Source organism: Myxocyprinus asiaticus, chromosome 30 (genome assembly GCF_019703515.2).
Source record: "Myxocyprinus asiaticus isolate MX2 ecotype Aquarium Trade chromosome 30, UBuf_Myxa_2, whole genome shotgun sequence".
In the NCBI taxonomy this organism is placed as follows: domain Eukaryota; kingdom Metazoa; phylum Chordata; class Actinopteri; order Cypriniformes; family Catostomidae; genus Myxocyprinus; species Myxocyprinus asiaticus.
In genome coordinates, this window is record NC_059373.1 from 9,359,361 (window position 1) to 9,380,339 (window position 20,979).

General features: G+C 37.6%; 1 protein-coding gene across 3 annotated transcripts in view; it reads right to left on the reverse strand.

Moving 5' to 3' along the window:
• The window catches only part of LOC127421118 (CUGBP Elav-like family member 3), a 95,778-nt gene continuing 74,799 nt past the window's right edge, over positions 1-20,979 (reverse strand). For 2 of the 3 annotated variants that reach the window (XM_051663887.1, XM_051663888.1), the window contains 11 exons: positions 19,625-19,673; positions 16,513-16,638; positions 13,974-14,053; positions 13,297-13,440; positions 9,255-9,399; positions 9,015-9,164; positions 6,301-6,360; positions 5,779-5,883; positions 5,366-5,509; positions 3,199-3,335; positions 1-508 (listed from right to left, as the gene is read on the reverse strand). In XM_051663887.1, the coding sequence (XP_051519847.1) occupies positions 3,208-3,335; positions 5,366-5,509; positions 5,779-5,883; positions 6,301-6,360; positions 9,015-9,164; positions 9,255-9,399; positions 13,297-13,440; positions 13,974-14,053; positions 16,513-16,638; positions 19,625-19,673 (1,131 nt within the window). In that variant the 3' untranslated portion in view covers positions 1-508; positions 3,199-3,207. Of the gene's footprint in view, positions 509-3,198; positions 3,336-5,365; positions 5,510-5,778; positions 5,884-6,300; positions 6,361-9,014; positions 9,165-9,254; positions 9,400-13,296; positions 13,441-13,973; positions 14,054-16,512; positions 16,639-18,389; positions 18,426-19,624; positions 19,674-20,979 lie in introns of all 3 variants that reach the window. The other variant, XM_051663886.1, reaches the window with a different exon arrangement.

The following is a 20,979-nucleotide window of genomic DNA, read 5'->3' on the forward strand; positions in this document are numbered from 1 at the left end:
ATATGTCTACACATGGTCCCCTTGAATTTCTATATACACATTGTAGATTGCTGCAAAAAAGACCTCAATAGGCTGTGATTAGCGCACATCATTTTTACCCAGAAATGAAACTTCCCAGTACTGACATATTTGTGTTGGTCCCATTTGTGTGTGCATGGTGCTGATGTGTGGGCCAAGGGCAGAAAGGTTGCGACCCACAAGCACACGGCACAATAGCGTGTAAAGCAGAAGAGCGGGTGGCACTGCATCGCTAACGCGTTAACTGGCTGGCTGTGCCTATTTTCAACGAATGCAGAAAATTATTGGTCCTATATTGCATACTGTTAAGGTAGTATGTTTTTATATTCAGCCGGCACCTTGTGCGATAAGTCTCTAGTAAATGTATATTTTTGTTTAAATAATCTTGGTAGGCTTTTATACTGTAGTTTTGCGAAAGTTGTTGGTCCCACAATTTGCAGCGGCGGAAAAGTGACTCGCACATGACTCCATTAGTTCTCTCATTTCTTGCCTGTGAGAAAGACAGAGAAGGAAAAAGATAGTTTAGAGAAGGTCTTTTAGTTCATCAAAAACATTCCTACTTCCACAATGTTAAACTATTGTGTGTTTGGGGAGGCTAAAGGGATAGTTCACTGAAAAAGGAAAATTCTGTCATCATTTACTCACCCTCATGTTGTTCCAAACCTGTATGACTTTCTGTCTAAATGGCAAATAATACCACGGTTGTCCGCGTTGCTGACTGGAACGTGCGCAAATTTCGTCATCAACACAGTCTGTGTGGACTGTCCATGTGAGGCCCAGATTTTCTCGACACATAGACAGTCCTCATCCATGCGCATTAATGGCGCATGCACATACCGTTGGCTGTACTAAAAAAAAAAATAAAAACAGTCGTGCGCATGCGTCAAACAAATACATATTCGCTTGCGGTCAAAAGAGTATACTTTGAAAGGATGAGCGCTCAGCCATGTGCTAGACGATCTGGAACACGAAAAAAGAAAAATAGCCTTAAAGCCTTAAAGGGATAGTTCACCCAAAAATGAAAATTCTCTCATTGTTTACTCGCCCTCATGCCATCCCAGGTGTGTATGACTTTCTTTCTTCTACAGAACACAAACAAAGATTTTTAAAAGTATATTTCAGCTCCGTAGGTCCTCAAGTAAATGGTAACCAAAATTGTGAAGCTCTAAAATGCATATAAAGGCAGCATAAAGGTAATCTATAAGACTCTAGTGGTTTATTCCATGTTTTCAGAAGCTATATGTGGGTGAGAAACAGATCAATATTTAAGTCCTTTTTTACTATAAATGAATCCTTCCTGCCCAGTAGGTGGCGATATGCATGAAGAATGTGAATCGCCAAAAACAAAAGAAGAACGTGAAAGTGAAAGTGGAGATATAAAGTAAAAAAGGACATAAATATTGGATTAAACCACTGGAGTTGTATGGGTTACTTTTATGCTGTGCTTATGTGCTTTTGGAGCTTCAAAATTTTGGCCACCATTCACTTGCATTGTTAAGACCAACAGAACTGAGATGTTCTTCTAAAAATCTTTGTTTGTGTTCTGCAGAAGAAAGAACGTTATACACATCTGGGATGTAATGAGGCTGAGTAAATGATGAGAATTTTTATTTTTGGGTGAACTATCCCTTTAACATCTCCGTGGAAGAAATAAAGTCATACAGGTTTGGAGCAAGTAAATGATGACAGAACTGTAATTTTTGAGCAAACCATCTCTTTTAAAACTGTCATCTAATTACCATTCTATAGACTTCCATGCAACCTACACTGTGAGTCAGTGAGTGGGTTTTGGTACAAGTATGTGTTTCTACGTTAGTGATTTTTTAAAGTAGGGGAAACATTTCTGGCAGGCAAACAAGTTTCCAACATGCACCATAGGAATTCTGGGCTGTATTGTGAATTGATCATGAAATTACCTCTTGTTAAACATCTGTTTACATTTTTAAATCAATAGCTGAATATAAATAACCTGGAAATGAGAAAGTTTAACTCTAGCTTTTTCCTCAGTAACCCAGAATTCCTACAGAGGAATGCTGTTCTGTGGTCGGCACAATGCGTCACTTTTATCACCATAACAACCACAAACTTTCACCTCAAACCTCAGCGTGAGAGGTTTGAGAGATATAATGAATGAATTTCCCTACCTCTCTTTTTCTCTCACACTTTTTTCCCCCCTCAAACACACAAAATCATTCACGCAGGCACGTACACAAGCTCGCTCATTTGCACAAAACAGCATACCCACTAGCACAAACTCTCTTGGAATCAAATACAACCACAATGAAAACCGTCCCACCCCACATTCACAGTTAACTATAACAGCACCAGACTGCATATGGGAGTATTTTCAGAAGAAATAGAGTCATGACCAAACAAAACACAGAGGAGACTGATCAAAAACAAAATCCACCCAAAATGAGCACATTTAGCTTGTACATTAATGAATTTAGGTTTAGGTTTTAGTAACTCCGTGAGCTACGAGTTACATTAGAGTAAATCACAGATGTAATATCAGTTATTGATCAGTATTTGTAAAAACAAAAAGAGTCACAACGCACCAAACACAGTCCATAGTCACCACGGTAACCCGCCATGCACTCTCAGCATGGAGGATACATGACAAAGGGCCAAAAACAAAAAACTGCTAATGGCAACCAATCACAGGCAGGAATATCGCCACAGCAACCAACACAGGCCAATCAACTTACAAACCAACGCTGTGGGAGGAAGGGGGAGCTTTATTGGTTGCTAGGCCACCGTAGCCATAGCGTCGTGGTCTCCGCACAAGTATGATTGGACAGGGCAGCCTTGGGTGTGGATGAGGCTGTGTTTGTTTGTTTGATTGTTTTTTGTTTTCAGGAGAGTAAACAATGACACAGCACAAAAACAATAAATGAAAGTAAAAATTAATGAGTGTTTTTTACTACATTTTTTGAGTTAAGCGTCTCTTTAAGATACAGTATTTAATTTTAAAATATAAGGTTAAGTATTAGCTGATTACTCAAAACAGGAAATTCTGCACAGTTTAGATCTGGTCACAGATTAGCATTTTATTACTTTGCATACAAAGAGAAAGAGATTTAAAGAGGAACTTGAAATATGTCCTGCTACTGTAAAGACATTGTTCTGTTTTCACTGTTTTCTATTGACACCCCTCTCACACCAGGTTGTTTTACTGACCTGTAAGTTTCAGTATGGGCGGTTGGCATCTTTAGGCCTCTTCAACTGAACTTTAAGCCTCTTCATGCCAATTTGAAAGCCATTCATGGACTGGATGGCAGCCTGAGCACTCGCTGGGTTGTCAAAGCTTACAAAACCTACAAAGTGGAGCATGTGACCCAGAAGCAAGAAATCGAGGGTGAGCATTTACTTAATTTAGTAAATGATTCTTTCAAGATCTCATGGTCATATTTAAGGGACTGTTCACCCCAAAATTTTAATTCTGTAATTTGTATTCATTCTCGTGTTGTTCCAAACCTGTATGACTCTTTTTTTTTTTAGCCTTTATTTTAAAGGAACAGTTCTCCCAAAAATTAAAATTCTCTCATCATTTTTACTCACTGCTCATGTCAATCCCAGATGTTTATGACTTTCTTTCTTCTGCTAACACAAACAAAGATATTTAGAAGAATATCTCAGCTGTGTAGGTCCATACAATACAAGTGAATGGGTACCAAAACTTTGAAGCTCCAAAAAGGACATAAAGGCAACATAAAAGTAATCCATAAGACTCCAGTGGTTTAATCCATGTCTTCAGAAGCGATATGATATTACTATAAATCTAGTTTCAATATGCACGTTCACGAGAGTTCTTCTTTTTCTACTTTTTGTCGATTTGCATTCTTTATGCATATCGCCACTTACAGGGCTGCTGTGCAAATATGATTTATTTATTCTTTTCCTTTGCTTTATCCCTCACTTTTTTCTTTCTCCTCCCTGCCCAGAATGCAAATCACAAAAACACAGAACAACAACAACTCAGTTCTCGTGAATGCGCATAGAAGGGTTGGTGAAAGTGTAGATATACAGTACAGTAAATGATTGATCTGTTTCTCACTCACACCTATCATATCGCTTCTGAAGACATGGATTTAACCACTAGAGTTGTTTGGATTACTTTTATGCTGCCTTTATGTGATTTTTGGAGCTTCAAAGTTCTGGTCACCATTCACTTGCATTGTTTGGACCTACAAAGCTGAGATATTCTTCTAAAAATCTTCATTTGTGTTCTGCAGAAGACAGAAAGGCATACACAACTGGGAATTCATGAGGGTGAGTAAATAATGAGAGCATTTTCATTTTTGGGTGAACTATCCCTTTAAGCAAAGTGTTAGTTTCAGTCAACATTCACTTTCATTGTATGGAAAAGAGATGCAGCGAAAGTGAATGGTGACTGAGACTAACATACTGCCTAAGGGGTAATTCAAAACCAATACGTTTTTGTGTCCATTTGTGCTGTTTTTAAATAATTTGGCTATGTAAATATGCGCTAGTTGGAAGTCTTTGACCATCTAGTGAAGAAGCGCCACATTTTTTGATGCCGTGTCAAGTTAAAAGAACTTCTGAAATATGCATCTAGTGACATCTGCATTCTGTTCCAATTGTTGCGGCACATTTAGCTTTTTTAGCACAAGAACACTGTCTGAACGGCCCTTTCATCTCCTTTTGTGTTCCATGTAAAAAAAAGTCATATGGGTTTGAAACAACGTGAGGGTGAAAATGATGACGATTTCCTTTTTGGGTGAACTATCCCTTTAATAGTTTTTTTTTTTACTGAAAACATTCAGTACTGGGCAAAAGTTTTAGGCACTTGTGAAAAATGTTGCATAGTCAGGATGTCTTCAAAAAATAATGACATAAATAGTTTTCATTTATCACTTTATGTCATACAAAGTCCAGTAAACATAAAAAAAGCTAAATCGATATTTGGTGTGACCACCTTTGCCTTTAAAACAGCACCAATTCTCCTAGGTACACCTGGACACAGTATTTCTAGGCTGTTGGCAGATAGGATGTTCCAAGCTTCTTGGAGAATTTGCCACAGTTCTTCTATCTATTTAGTCTCAGTTGCTTCTGTCTCTTTATGTAATCCCAGACTGACACAATGTTCAGTGGGGGGCTTTGTAGGGGCCATGACATCTGTTGCAGGGCTCCCTGTTCTTCTATTCTAATCTTTTCTATTTGCAAAAGTAATGTTTGGGAGTCTAACATTTATATTTCCTATTAACACACTAAAGCTGGAGATATAAATAACCATCTTAAGACAAATGCGTTTGTGAAACATCTTATGTGCCTAAGACTTTTGCACAGTACTGTATCTCTCCATGTCTCTTTCTCTGTTACTCACCAAAGCATTTGCTCTGGTTGGTGGCACGGTCAACAAACACCTTGGCTGAAATGACGTTGCCGAAGGGCAGGAACATCTGCAGCATCTCCGAGTCAGTGAACTCCTGAGGCAGATGATAAATAAAGATATTGCAGCCTTCAGGACCTGGAGAGAGTCAGAGGAGAGAAGGTACAAGAACAGGAATGAGATATTTTGAGGGAGAGATGACAAAACCCAGGGAGGAAATACAAAACATCAGACCGCATCTTGATTCCTGAAAAAAACAAAAACATTTTGTTTTGGATCTTTGAACAGTGCAGCATGAGATATGGAGAACAATAATCGAGAACTATATCCAATAATAGGCTAGGGAATACAGAAAACAGGATGTGGTTGGTCATAGTAGCCAGTGGGACAGGAAATTACATCATTACCTTCTCGTTGTTGCAGCTGTTGTGGCTGCTGTGGTTGCTGGGCAACCAAAGTGGGCTGATGTGGAAACGGTTGACCGATCAATCCATACGCAGCAGGGTATGTAGCTGTGGGCAGAGTAATGAAGTTAAACATGAGCCCATTGTGAAGTAGCAGTTAAATATTTCTGAAATTACTGTGTTACAGTATTGTCAGACCTGATGAAAAAAAAACAACAGTTTAGACCAGCTAAGCTTGTTCAGAACAATGACCAGTTTAAATGACCAATTAAAACTTTGGGCAGTGTCATGCAGTTTTTTGCTGGTCACCCAGCATGTCTACACTGGTCGGCCTGCAATAATGACATAATATGCAACAATTATGTTCTTAACCAGCTTCTGCCAGTAGCAGATCAGCTTAGTCCATTCCAAACTGGTCTTATTGTTTGTTTGTTTTTTTTGTTTTTTTTTACAATTTGCACAAATGTATGCTTTCAATGCCGTTGACAAATGTCAAATTAAGTTTCAGGTGTTTAAAAGCCTCACCCGTGTAGTGTTGCATGCCTGTGTACGCCTGCTGTAGAGGATCCAATGCAGGACTCTGAGCTAAAGGGGAGACAGATAATAAAACTAAACAAAAAAAGTACAGTAATGAACGAATGCAGAGGGAAAATAGCAAAGCAGACATAAAATAATTTGTAGAATATTAATATTCACAGTATTAATAACTGTAGTTAAAGGAATAGTTCACCCAAAGATGAAAATTCAGCATTTACTTGTCCTCATCCCATCCCAGATGTGTGACATTTTTTCTTCTACAGAACACAAATGAAGATTTTTAAAAGAATATTTCAGCTCTGTAAGTCTATACAATGCAAGTGAATGGTGACCAACATTTTAAAGCTCCAAAAAAACAAAGGTAGCATAAAAGTTATCCGTACAACTCCAGTGGTTTAATCCATGTCTTCTGAAGAGATCTAATCAGTTTTAGGTGAGAACAGACCAAAATGTAACTCAATTTTCACTGTATCTTGTCTCTAGACACAATCATGATTTCAAACCCTATTGTACTTCCTAGTGCTTGACGCATGCACAGAGCGCTAGATGGATGATGTCACGATTTGTAGTGAAAAAGCAATAACATTTTGGTCTGTTCTCACCCATAAATGATTGGATCATTTCAGAACACATTAATTAAACCTCTGGATTGTAGTGAATGGTTTTTATGCTGCCTTTATGTGATTTTTGGAGCTTTAAAGTTCTGGCCACCATTCACCTGCACTGTATAGACCTACAGAGCTGAAATATTTTTCTAAAAATCTTTGTGTTCAGCAGAAGAAAGAAAGTCATACACATCTGGGATGGCATGAGGGTGAGTAAATGAGAGAATTTTCATTTTTGGGTGAACTATTGCTTTAATTCTTATTAATATTAATAAAGCAATCATATTAGTATTATATAATATTAATATCATAAAATAACATGAATAATATTAATAATATTAATTAATATATTATTTCATATTAATTAATTAGTGTTAATAATATTTTTGCAAAATTTTTTAAAATAGTATTTTTTTTCTCCCCAATTGTGAATGCCCAATGCGCTCTAATTCCTTGTGGTGGCGTAGTGACTCGCCTCAATCCGGGTGGTGGAGGACGAATCTCAGTTGCCTCCGCGTTTGAGACGTCAATTCATGCATCTCATCACGTGGCTTGTTGGGCACGTTACCGCGGAGACGTACCGCCTGTGGATGCCCGCGCTATTCTCCACGGCATCCACGCACAACTCACCACGCGCCCCACCGAGAGCGAGAACCACACATTATAGCGACCACGAGGAGGTTACCCCATGTGACTCTAACCTCCCTAACAACCGGGCCAATTTGGTTGCTTAGGAGACCTGGCTGGAGTCACTCAGCACACCCTGGATTTGAACTCATAACTCCAGGTGTGCTAGTCAGCATCAATACTCGCTGAGCTACCCAGGCCCCCTCAAAAATAGTATAATATTTAGTTAATTAGTAAAATATTATAAAAAAGAATAGAAAAATAAAACAGGATTGCTGCAAAGATTAGCAAATACATTTAAAGCTTTTTAAGACCTTTTGAGGACCTGAACAAATAAAATTAAAACCATATGTCTATAGCAGAACAAACCCACACAAAATACATCATGTATCACAGATTTTTTTACTCAGCAGATACTCAACAATATTTCACTAGGTCATATCGCAATTTTGATTTTATTTCGATTAGTTATGCAGTAAATTGTCTCCTGTCTTTCTGTCCCCAAATTTAAAGGGATAGTTCACCAAAAATGAAAATTCTCTCATGATTTACTCGCTCTTCTGGCATCCCAGATGTGTATGACTTGCTTTTTGCATCAGAACACAAATTAAGATTTGTTTAAGAATATTTTAGCTCTGTAGGTCCATACAATGCAAGTGAATGGGTGTCAAAATTTTAAAGCTCCAAAATTCACATAAAGGGAGCATAAAAGTAATCCATACGACGCCTGTGGTTAAATCCATGTGTTCAGAAACAATATGATAGGTGTGGGTGAGAAACAGATCAATATTTAAGTCATTTTTTATCATAAATTCTCCTCCCTGCCCAGTAGGGGGCGACATGCACGGAGAATGTGAATCACAAAAAACAGAAGAAGAAGAATGTGAAAGTGAAAATGGAGATTGACTGAGCAGGCAGGAGAATTCATCATAAAAAGACTTAAATATTGATCTGTTTCTCACTCGCACCTATCATATCACTTCAGAAGATATAGATTTAACCATCAGAGTCTTCTGGAGTACTTTTATTTTGCCCTATGTGGATTTTGGAGCTTCAAAATTTTAGTCACCATTCAGTTGCATTGTGAGGACCCACAGATCTGAGAAATTCTTCTAAAAATCTTCGTTTGTGTTCAGCAGAAGATAGAAACTCATATGGGATGGCATGAGGGTGAGTAAATGATGAGAGAATTTTCATTTTTGGGTGAACTATCCCTTTAAGACCTCTGCAAACAATAAATAAGGCCTTTCATACTATTTAAGTTACCCATTTAAGATACAATTTAAGACTTTTTAAAGCTTTACATTTTGAAATGTGAATTTAAGGCATATTTATACTTTTTAAGGACCTGTGGGAAGCCTGTTAAAACATAGACTGAATATAATATTAGAATGTATTATTATTTACTACATAGTGTTACATAGTCCTATAGGCTAAACTATTTGTTTTCAGGACTGGAGGGGTCCTTACCCTGATATGGGTGGACACCATTGGTGTAGAGGGTTTCAGAGGCAGACTGGCCATTGGGTGGTCCAGGAACTGGGGTGTAACTGTTGACTGCGATTGGTGGTGGCAGAGCAGACACAGGCGTGGCAGCAATGGCTGGAGGAGTGTTCGTACCTAGGGCAGAAACACCATTCATGAATAAACTAATGGAAGAAATGGGAAAGCTACACAAACTTCTCTTTTGTGTGGTAGACTTTTATGTACCTGAGGAGGGAGTGATTGAGGCGATGGGCGTGGCTATGATGCTATTGGGATTAAGAGCAGCCAACTGCTGCATCTGCACCGCAGCAACCGTCGCCACGGGAGACAAATATGCAGACTGAGCTACCAAGGCCTGCTGCTGGACAAGCTGGAAAGGACAAAAAAAAAAAAAGAAAAATCCTAGGCTATAGGCTTTGTACAACAGAACTACTACTACACAAACCTTTGGCATGGTTGGACTAAATACAAGTCCTGTGCTGGGGTTATTAGGTCAATGCTATTTCAAACTTTTGAAAATAGCAGAAAGTAGCACTTCAGCCACACTCTAAAATGTATTCATGTCATTGCATTAGATTACGAACTTTCAAATAGAGTGGCATTTATTTTAAAGACAGCTCAAGCATACTTTTCAAGCAAAACATTTCACAAAAAATAAGTTAGTTAGGTTTTAAATTATACATTTTTGAACTTGAGGGAAAACTGACTTAAAGGGATAGTTCACCCAAAAATTTCAATTCTCTCATCATTTACTCACCCTCATGCCATCCCAGATGTGTGTGACTTTCTTTTTTTCAGCAGAACGCAAGTGAAGATTTTTAGATGAATGTTTCAGCTCTTTTGGTCCATACAGTGCAAGTGAATGGGTATCAATTTTGACACTCCAAAAAGCACATAAAAGTAATCCATACAACTCCAGTGGTTTAATCCATGTCTTCAGAAGTTATATGATAGGATTGGGTGAGAAACAGATCAATATTTTATTGATATTTATTTAGATCAAGTCCTTTTTTGCTAGAAATTCTCCTCCCTGCCCAGCAGGGGGCGATATGCATGAAGAATGTGAATCACCAAAAATACAAGAAGAAGAATGTGAAAGTTGAAGTGGAGATTGACTGCGCAGGGAGGAGAATTTATAGTAAAAAAAAAGTACTTAAATATTTTTGTTTCACACCCATACCTTTCATATTGCTTCTGAAGACATTGATTTAACCACTGGAGTCTTGTGGATTACTTTTATGCTGACTTTATGTGCTTTTTGAAGCTTCAAAATTTTGATACCCATTCACTTGCATTGTACGGACCAAAAGAGCTGAAATATTAATATAAAAATCCTCACTTGAGTTCTGCTGAAGAAAGAAAGTCATACACATCTGGGATGGCATGAGGATGAGTAAATGATGAGAGAATTTTCATTTTTGGGTAAACTAACCCTTTAAGACCTCTGCAAACAATAAATAAGGCCTTTCATACTATATAAGTTACCTATTTAATACATCCATTAAAATGACTTCCGGATTAGAAAATAGTGCTGGTTGAAACAGATTACATGAAATCTGGGTTATGTAATCAGATTGCGAAAAAATCAAGTACTTGTAATTAGATTAGACTGCATTTTCACACGTGAGTTTCTCCTGTAGAGACTGACCACCCAGCATGAGTTCTTTTTTTTTTATTTTCTCCACTTTTTCTCCCCAATTTGGAATGCCCAATTCCTAATGCGCTCTAAGTTCTCGTGGTGGTGTAGTGACTCGCCTCAATCCAGGTGGTGGAGGACGAATCTCAGTTGCCTCCGCATCTGAGACGTCAATCCACGCATCTTGTCACGTGGCTTGTTGGGCACATTACCGCGGAGATGTAGCGCGTGTGGAGGCTTCACGCTATTCTCCACGGCATCCACGCACAACTAACCACGCGCCCCACCGAGAGCGAGAACCACACATTATAGCGACCACGAGGAGGTTAACCCATGTGACTCTACCCACCCTAGCAACCGGGCCAATTTGGTTGCTTAGGAGACCTGGCTGGAGTCACTCAGCAAGCCCTGGATTTGAACTTGCGACTTCAAGGGTGTTAGTCAGCATCTTTACTCGCTGAGCTACCCAGGCCCCACCCAACATGAGTTCTTTAATGCGCACTGTAATTTAAAAAAAAAAATTATCCTACTTCACACTTCACAGCAGATGCCCTGGAGGACAGATTATATGTTATCAAACATTTAATGTGGTTTTTAGATGTTTATAATGATTGATTGTGATAGATAAGACGATCGCGAATGCTATTGCCAGCTGTGCATGCCCCTATATTGTTTACATGCAGTGATGCATGGGAATTTGGGATTGTCATAGAACCACAGAAGGCTCTAAAAATCGAAAAATTCCACTCAGCCCAGGAAGTGGTGAGAATGAGTGACGGAAAGAATTGAAGAAGGCACAAGTGGACTGACTAGTTTATAAATTCTTTGTTTGATGTCAGAAAACAAAACAGTCAGCTCCGACGACAATGGCTTTATACATTTATTTGTTGATTATTTTTATGTTTGTAACATAAAAAAAAATTAAGAAAATGTGATGTTGAAAGGACTATTTGAGCAGCTGTTTCATTATGACAACTGCTTCAGTCCCTCTCTGCTGGTAAACAGCAGCGTGAATCCAGATCACGGCAGTTTGACCGTACGCGTCTAAGCCCAGCCTAGTGTAATCACACCAGTCTGATCGTACATGCGAAAGGGTTAAAATACTCAATCAAATTAGAGTTACTTTTTATGGATTACATGATTACATAATCAGGCAACGGCAGTAAATTGTTCATCATTTTTGGATTCCCCTGATATTTCTTCTTTTTTAATCTTACATTTTTTTTTCTATAAATCAGCCTAATGCTGACATACACCGATCAGCCACAACATTAAAACCACCTGCCTAATATTGTGTAGTTCCCTCTCGTGCCGCCAAAACTGCACCAACCCACATCTCAAAATAGCATTCTGAGATGCTATTCTTCTCACCACAAGTTACCGTAGACTTTGTCAGTTCGAACCAGTCTGGCCATTCTCTGTTGACCTCTCTCATCAACAAGGCATTTCCATCCACAGAACTGCCACTCACTGGATGTTTTTTGTTTTTGGCACCATTCTGAGTAAATTCTAGAAAATTCTGAAAATCTCAGCAGATCAGCAGTTACAGAAATACTCAAACCAGCCCATCTGGCACCAACAATCATCCATGCGTTTATCTAATCAGCCAATCGTGTGGCAGCAGTGCAGTGCATAAAATCATGCAGATACTGGTCAGGAGTTTCAGTTAATGTTCACATCAACCATCAGATTGGGGAAAAATGTGATCTCCGTGATTCGGACCGTGGCATGATTGTTGTGGGGGATGGGGGAGGGAGGTAATCCCCCCCCAATAATCAAAACAAGCAAGTATAACCCCCCCCCCCCAATATTTATACCATGATCAATGGAAACATGTAAATGCTTCATGCTGCAACCCTCCCCAATGTTCAACCCAAATATACACCCTTGTACAGGACTATCCTACCTGAAGCCACGTCAAGTCAAGTTTAGACAAGTCATTTTTATTTGTATAGTGCTATTCACAACACAATCATTTCAAAGCAGCTTTACAGGAAATCATGCATTAACAAAAACAAAATTGAAACTGTAATATCTATAATGTCTTAGTGATCATTGTGTAGTTTGATTAAATATGATTGTAAAATGTGTATAGAAATTAAATAATTAAATAATAATTGTATTTAGAACCCCTGTGAGCAAGCTGTGCAAGATGTGACATCAAATAATCAAGAGTTAGGATAGAAGTAATCCAAAAGTAATAATATTAGATTACCTAAAACATGTAATCCAAGAGATTACGTTACCGATTAAAATTGTAGTCATGGAATTCGTAATCGTACCAGATTACAATTCAGAAGTAATCTAACAACACTGTCAGTAAAAAGTGGAGTTAGTTCTGAGAAAAGCTCTTTGTTTACAGATGCCACTTAGTTTCATATTTTGTTCTCTAATGTAATGACGTTCATACATTTTTAAGTGGCGCTTAAGTGTCCAAATACTTTTTGGGGCTAGTGTACAACAATTCGCACTTCCATGGATATTCAAGGCAGTTAGTATAACAATACAAAATTATAAAGCTTTATTGTAGCTTAAAAAATATATACCGTGTAGAGACTCTAATATTAGAGTAATTTAATTATATTAATGGGCCAGATTTTGCTATGTGTTTAGTGTGGTTTTAGCACTCACTGCCTGTGTGTAGGCATTGTATGCGCCCAGGTGTAGACTCATGGGACTAATGACACCCAGCTGAGAGGCCACCTGCTGCATACGCCTGATCCCTCTCTCCTTCTCTGTGTCGGCAAACTTCACCACCAGACTCGAGGACGCACCCTGCAGGGATTAAAAAATCCTCAAATTCTCAAAGATCATTAAAGGGATTATTCATCCAAAAATGAAAATTCTGTCATCATTTGTTCCAAATCCACTTACTTTCTTCCATGGAACATAAAAGGAGATTTTAGGCAGAATGTTCAGTCTCAGTCACATTCACATTCACTCTCATTGTATGAAAAAAAGATGCATTGAATGGAGACTGAGGCTGTCATTCTGCCTAACGTTTCCTTTTGTGTTCTGCATAAAAGAGAAATTCATGTGGATTTTGAATGACATAAGGTTGGGTAAACGATGGCAGAATTTTTATTTTGAGTGAACTATCCCTTTAAATAAGAGCCTAAGAATTATAATGATAAACTGCATTGTGGGTGTTGTTAAAACAAAGAACAAAGACATTGCATTCTTTCAGTGAGTGAGTAGCAACATAATGCACAATGTTACACTGTGTTGTATTATGTTTGTAGGTGTGACTGTGGGAGGAATCTTACATTCTCTGAGTTTGTAAGTCACCCATATAGAAATATACTAACCGGGAGTGTGCGGCTACTGTGTAGTGCACTGATGGCCGCTTGCGCTTCTGCATTACTCTGATATTTTACAAATGCACAACCTGCAACACAAATCACATTATTAGACAAGGCCAAAGCAGTGCAGCAAATGCATTAGAGAAACATTTTACAATCCAAAACAATGCATCAAGTGAGAGTATTTAAACGTCCAATTAAACTAAATAAAAATGAAAAACAAGCTCCATTTGGTCTAAATGGCCACATCATTTCCCATGGCCTACATATGTACATATGGTAGTGTAAAGAGAAGCACAGTTAATGATTTACTATGGAAGGTGCATCTGTTCCATTAACACTCACACATAATTACCCTCGGCACACACATCCATCACTTCGCAAATCACAGTCTGTGCCGAACGGACTATCATTCATAAGCTGAAATGCACATGCATGAATGAACACTCCTGCATCAAAGGATGCTACAATGTTGTACAGATGTGCTTCATTTTTCTGTAATCTTAGTGACAAAGCTGTGTTGCCTATCGTAACCAGCATTCCAAGTCAGAGACAACTGAGAACAAGCAGAACAACTTATTTGTAACAAACGTGCAGTTAATTTGCTGTAAATGTGCCGCAAATAGTTTGCCACAAAGCTCATTGCATTTGTAGTTGCAATTGGGTAAACTATTCATTTGTAGTTTGCAGAAAACTTGTGGCACTGGCAATGTTCTGCAAACGTTTGCCGCAAGGTTTTACATGAGCACAACTTTTTTTGCAAAGGAAAGGCAGTTCAACAGATATGGTGGAAATGAAAGGAACCTCGATTGTTGCTTTAAAAAAAAAAAGGAAAAAAAAGTGGGTTGAGTTGAATTATTTTTTTGTGGTAATTATCATTATGCCACAAATGCTGTCGATTGAGCTTAAATTGTATTGAACCTGGAATATTCCTTTAACATTCAGATTTTAAGATCCAATTAAATCACATTAATACTTATTCATAAATCATATTAATAAATATTTTTAAATGTATTAATTTAACATTTTTTTCTTATGAGTTGTGATTATGACTGTAAATGAAAATATTTAAAGAAAGAATATAAAACTAGAGAGGTAAAAAGTGTAGGCATAATAAGGTTTGGCTTCAGCCTATTCCTTTTTGGACATTTAAAAAAAAATGTTGGATGCATTGAACTGTCATGAATTGTATAAATGTCTAAATAAATAAATGAAAATGAAATAATACAGTATACTGTATTAAAACCATGGTTTCCGCCAAAAAAAAGTTGTTGCTTATCTTACTTTTCATAGTTAATATTACATTAGTAAAAGCACAGTTTCCGCCAAACAACAAAACATTGTTAGCCTACAACAGTTATGGTTCCTACAATATTACTATAGAAAAATGGTTTCTGCCAAAAAAACTATGATTACAGTCTACAATGTCATAGTTAAACTATGGTTTTTGTATAGTAAAACCATAATAACCACAATATTTAGTTAATTTCTCTGTATTATTACAATAGCTTTACTATGAATATCAAGGTTAAAATATAGTTACTGTAGTAAAACCATGGTAAATGTATCGCGAGGGCACGCAAACCTATCGCGAGGCACGCAAACCTATCGCGAGGGAACGCAATCTATTGCGAGAGAACGAAAAACTATTGCGAGGGCATGCAAAACTATTGCAAGGGAACAGAAAGCTATCGCGAGGGAACGGAAAACTATTGCGAGGGCACGCAAACTATTGCGAGGGAATGCAAAACTATCGCGAGGAAACGCAATCTATTGCGAGGGAACGAAAAACTATTGCGAGGGAACGAAAAGCTATTGCGAGGGCATGCAAAACTATTGCGAGGGAATGGAAAGCTATTCCGAGGGAACGGAAAACTATTGCGAGGGAACGGAAAGCTATTCCGAGGGAACGGAAAACTATTGCGAGGGAACGGAAAACTATTGCGAGGGAATGGAAAGCTATTGCGAGGGAATGGAAAGCTATTCCGAGGGAACGGAAAACTATTGCAAGGGCATGCAAAACTATTGGGAGGGAATGCAAAACTATTGCGAGGGAACGGAAAACTATTGCGAGGGCGCGGAAAACTATTGCGAGGGAACGGAAAACTATTTTATTTTTTGGTAATTAAATACAATTTTTACAAGTCACACAAACCTTAAATATCCATAACACAGTAATGGTTCTTGGTTCATATCAAGTAGTGACAGTAATGACAACTTGCGGTTAGGTCATTCAGTGAATGATTCATTAGATGATTCAAACGATAACGTATTTTTGAGTGATTCATTTAAAAGAACCGGCTTATAAGTTTGATTTGTTTGTGAATCGAACTACACTGGTCGCGCTAAGTTTGTGTTTTGCGTGCAGCCAGTGAAGACAACGGAACAGAAAGATGTCTCAGTAATATTTCTCTATACTCAGTATTTTATCTCATCACATTCAATTTTGAATGGAAGCTCATAAAGTGTTTTTAATACAATTTCTTTCGTCTTGGGGTTGTAGATTCATTGAAAAGCAGTGTGGATTTGAATGCATTTTACACACCTTTGCTGGCTCCGTCAGGTCCTCGGAGCACTGTGCACTCCTCTATACTACCAAAAGGCTCAAACATTTTTCTGACATCAGTGTCTGACAGCTGCTTCCCCAACATCCCTACAAACAACTTCCTGTCTACATACGAAAAGACAAATGGATAGTGATAAGTACACATAAGAGCAATGTGAGATCATATACTTTTCTAAAATGGTAATAATCTTCAATTCAATGTTAGTGTCATTTCCTTGGTTAATTTCTTCTGCAGTAATACAGATGGCCACTAGAGGGCGCTAGAGGACTGTCACTTCCTGACCAACACAATGACACTGACATTTGATACATGTGTATGTGTAAATACAGGATTATGGTGAAAGATCTTTCTTGCAGTATATAGGATAATTTCTTGATTTCTTCATCCAAAAATAGATTATAAATTTAATATTTTCGGTTTCCACTGCATTTTCAATAAGATGTGGACAATCAGATGTTAGTTTATTCATATTTATGATCTTTTAAAGGGTTAACATTTTTGTATTCTGGATACATTTTGCCATGTAGTATGAAAATACTTTGGCTGAACTGAAGGCACCTACAAATGTGCTAAAAATGTTTTTGGATGTATGAAGATGTATCCCAAAATGAACAGCCTGGTCTCATGAACATTAAGTGACCGTGGCATCGTTTTTGCAAAACAAAATTACGTGCCTTATTACACATTTTGCTGCAGTTTCCCAGTGAAATGTCCAGCGGGGGGCGCCAAAAGCCAGTGAAATGGTGTCGTAATCAGACGAGGTTTTAAGGTGAATATTAGATGGAGGTTAATGAGTAAATGATTAATGAGTAAAATGTACCTCCCTAACCTAAAACTTTAACATAAACCTAAACGATAGTGTCCTAAAAGAAAATGAGAGGTAAATAAACAGACATCCTTACCCTTAAACAACGACTAAACCTAACCGATAGTGTACTAAAAGCAAATGTGAAATGAAAAGTACATTTTCTGAAGCAACCACAGCACTTTGTGTTGCTTCTGTGACACTTTGGTCACACGTGTCAGCTTGCACAAAGTCTTTTTAGCAAGTCAGTCACTCGGCAGCCATCTCTGGAATGCTCCCGGGCAGCTATTTTTCTATGTAATCAAGCGGCATACAAGTGCAGCTCCTGTGCACTAAATGGGGAAAGACTGAAATCTCCAAAATGGTTGGTCAAGATTATGATCAAAGAACATATTTCAAATCAGCAGTAAAATCAGACAACACTGGGATCTTAAATTGTGCTTCTTTTCCTTTACACTAAAAAACAAAAACAACATTTTCCTGCCGTGTATGGCTAATGTGCATGCTCGTTCTCGAGTTGATTGACAGGCGATGTCTGTATCTAAAAGGTGATTGGCTCTATTACCTATAATTAGGGACTTCCTTTCTACATCCTTTCCAAATTCTCCCAATCATTTTAATAGAAGTGGCCCATCTATGCTAACTTGTCTCTGGCTTGCATGTTTGGCTGGTCTCGAACTGCGGTCTTCTGAGTCCAGACTCCAACACTCAATCAGGTGAGCTACCACGGAAGCTAATCATGTTGGAATAAGTGTGTTAATGTAGATCTGTAATACACACATTAAAATGTGTCACTTTTCAAATGATGCATTATAGAAAAAGTGTTTTGATATCATGTGTGAGTAATAGTGTGAACAATAAGTGTTTATAAAGTCATAATCAGCTGTTGTACTCATAATTTGCATGTAAGTAAATAAAACAGTTGTTGTAGTGCCTCAAGTGTTCATTTCACCAGGAAACTGCAACGAAAAGTCATTTCATTCGATGAGACTAGGTTGCAGCAGAAATATATAGACAATATCAAAGAGAACTATGGCTCCAGGAACTTACACTCCAGGAACTGATGAGTAACCAGGGCAGAGCAAACTGGAAAAAAATTGTGCAATTCAGAAGTGTCTCAACGGATGAAAGTCCAAGTTAAATGAATGATGATGTATGACTATTATAACATATAGTATGTTAGGTCCTGGAACAATGTATGCAAACTATACTATAATATCACGTTGCTATATGTGATATGTTTACTACTATACTAATGTATACTAGCTATAATATCAGCTATACTTAGGGGACCAACTGTCCATTGAAAATTAGCTAAATCTGTCAAATATTCCTATTGGGGACATCTGGGGACATCCTTAGTTTAAAAAAAAAAAAAAAAAAAAAAAAAGGAAAGATTATTCATAAAATTAAGCAAAACTTTTTTTTTTTTTTTTTTTATATGATTGAATATTTGAGTGTATATCTTTTACAATTTTCACCATTTTATCACCTTTTTGCTTTCACTAGTTCATTTTAAATGTAGTTTCTCAATTAATATGAGGTCACAAACTAGTGATTTAAATGTCAACTATTCATATTTTAAAAGAATATTCCGTGTTCTATACAAGTTAAGCTCAATCGACAGCATTTGTGGCATAATATTGATTACCACAAGAATTAATTTTGACTTGCCCCTCCTTTTCTTTAAAAAAAGGATAAATCTGGGTTTCAGTGAGGGACTTACAATAGAAGAGAATGGGGCCAATTTTTAAGCATTAAAATACTCACTTTTTCAAAAGTGCAGCTACAAGACACAAACAATATGCGTGTAAACATGACTTTAGTGTGCTAAATCGCTTACTAACTTTTTCTGTGTAAAATTATAGTAATTTCACAACTTCGTTGCCATGACGATGTCATGTCAACAAACCCTAAAATGACTGTAAAAATTACAATTTAAACAACTTTACAGCTCAATTAATACATGAGTTTTCATAGAATAATTAATGTAAGTGCTTTTATAAAATGATAAGCTTGAAATTTCGGCCTTTAAACCATCCAGAAATTGGCGCCATTCACTTCCATTGTAATTGCCTCACTGATTTTTGCTCTTTTTTTTTTTTTTTTTTAAAGAAAAGGAGGGACGAGTCGAAATTAATTGTTTTGTGGTAATCAACATTATGCAACAAATACTGTTGATTGAGCTTAACTTGTTTTGAACCCGGAACATTCCTTTAATATGACTATCAAAACTGTCCTAGTGCAGTGAATGCGCATGTGTATGTTTGTGTGTTAGGACATACCTCCTCGGCCCTCACTGTCTGCTGGCTTCACTTGAATGGGGCGGTTCATCTGAAACAGAGCACATCACATGACATGATCAACCACACTTCATAAAGCTCCAGCTCTCTCAGAACACCAGCTAAATATATGTACACTGGCAGCCAGATTTTGGAATAATGTACAGATTTTGCTCCTATGGAAAGAAATTGGTACTTTTATTCACCAAAGTGGCATTCGACTGATCACAATGTATAGTCAGGACATTATTAAATGTGACACATTGCTATTACAATTTGAAAAAATGTTCAGAACTTCTTAAACTACTTCAAAGAGTTCCCATCAAAAGAATCCTCCACATGCATCAATGACAGCTTTGCAGATCCTTGGCATTCTAGCTGTCAGTTTGTCCAGATACTCAGGTGGCATTTCACCCCACACTTCCTGTAGCACTTGCCATAGATGTGTCTTGTCTGTAACTTCTCATGCACCTTACAGTCTAGCTGATCCCACAAAAGCTCAATGGGGTTAAGATCCATAACACTCTTTTCCAATTATCTGTTGTCCAATGTCTGTGTTTCTTTGTCCACTCTAACCTTTTCTTTTTGTTTTTCTGTTTCAAAAGTGCCATTTCTTTGCAATTCTTCCCATAAGGCCTGCACCCCTGAGTCTTCTCTTTACTGTTGTACATGAAACTGGTGTTGAGCGGGTAGAATTCAATGAAGCTGTCAGCTGAGGTCATGTGAGGCGTCTACTTCTCAAACTAGAGACTCTGATGTACTTATCCTCTTGTTGAGTTGTACATCTGGCCTTCCACATCTCTTTCTGTCCTTGTTAGAGCCAGTTGTCCTTTGTCTTTGAAGACTGTAGTGTACAACTTTGTATGAAATCTTCAGTTTTTTGGCAATTTCAAGCATCGTATAGCCTTCATTCCTCAAAACTATTATTGACTGACGAGTTTCTAGAGAAAGCTGTTTCTTTTTTGCCATTTTTGACCTAATATTGACCTTAAGACATGCCAGTCTATTGCATACTGTGGCAACTCAAAAACAAACACAAAGCCAATGTTAAGCTTAATTTAATAAACCAAATAGCTATTTTATAGCTAATAATATTTTTTTCAAAAAGTGATGGTGTTTTTTTACATCAGTAATGTCCTGACTATACATTGTGATCAGTCGAATGCCACTTTGGTGAATTAAAGTACCAATTTCTTTCTGAAACAGCAAAATCTGTACATTATTCCAAACTTTTGGCTGCCAGTGTACATGCAGTAGACCTTCCCATCTGTCTCAATATTCCTGTTTTAAAAGTAAAATCTCCACACTGAAAATGCTCCTGTTCTATTTATCTCCCTTTATCTGTTCTCTCCTCTCCA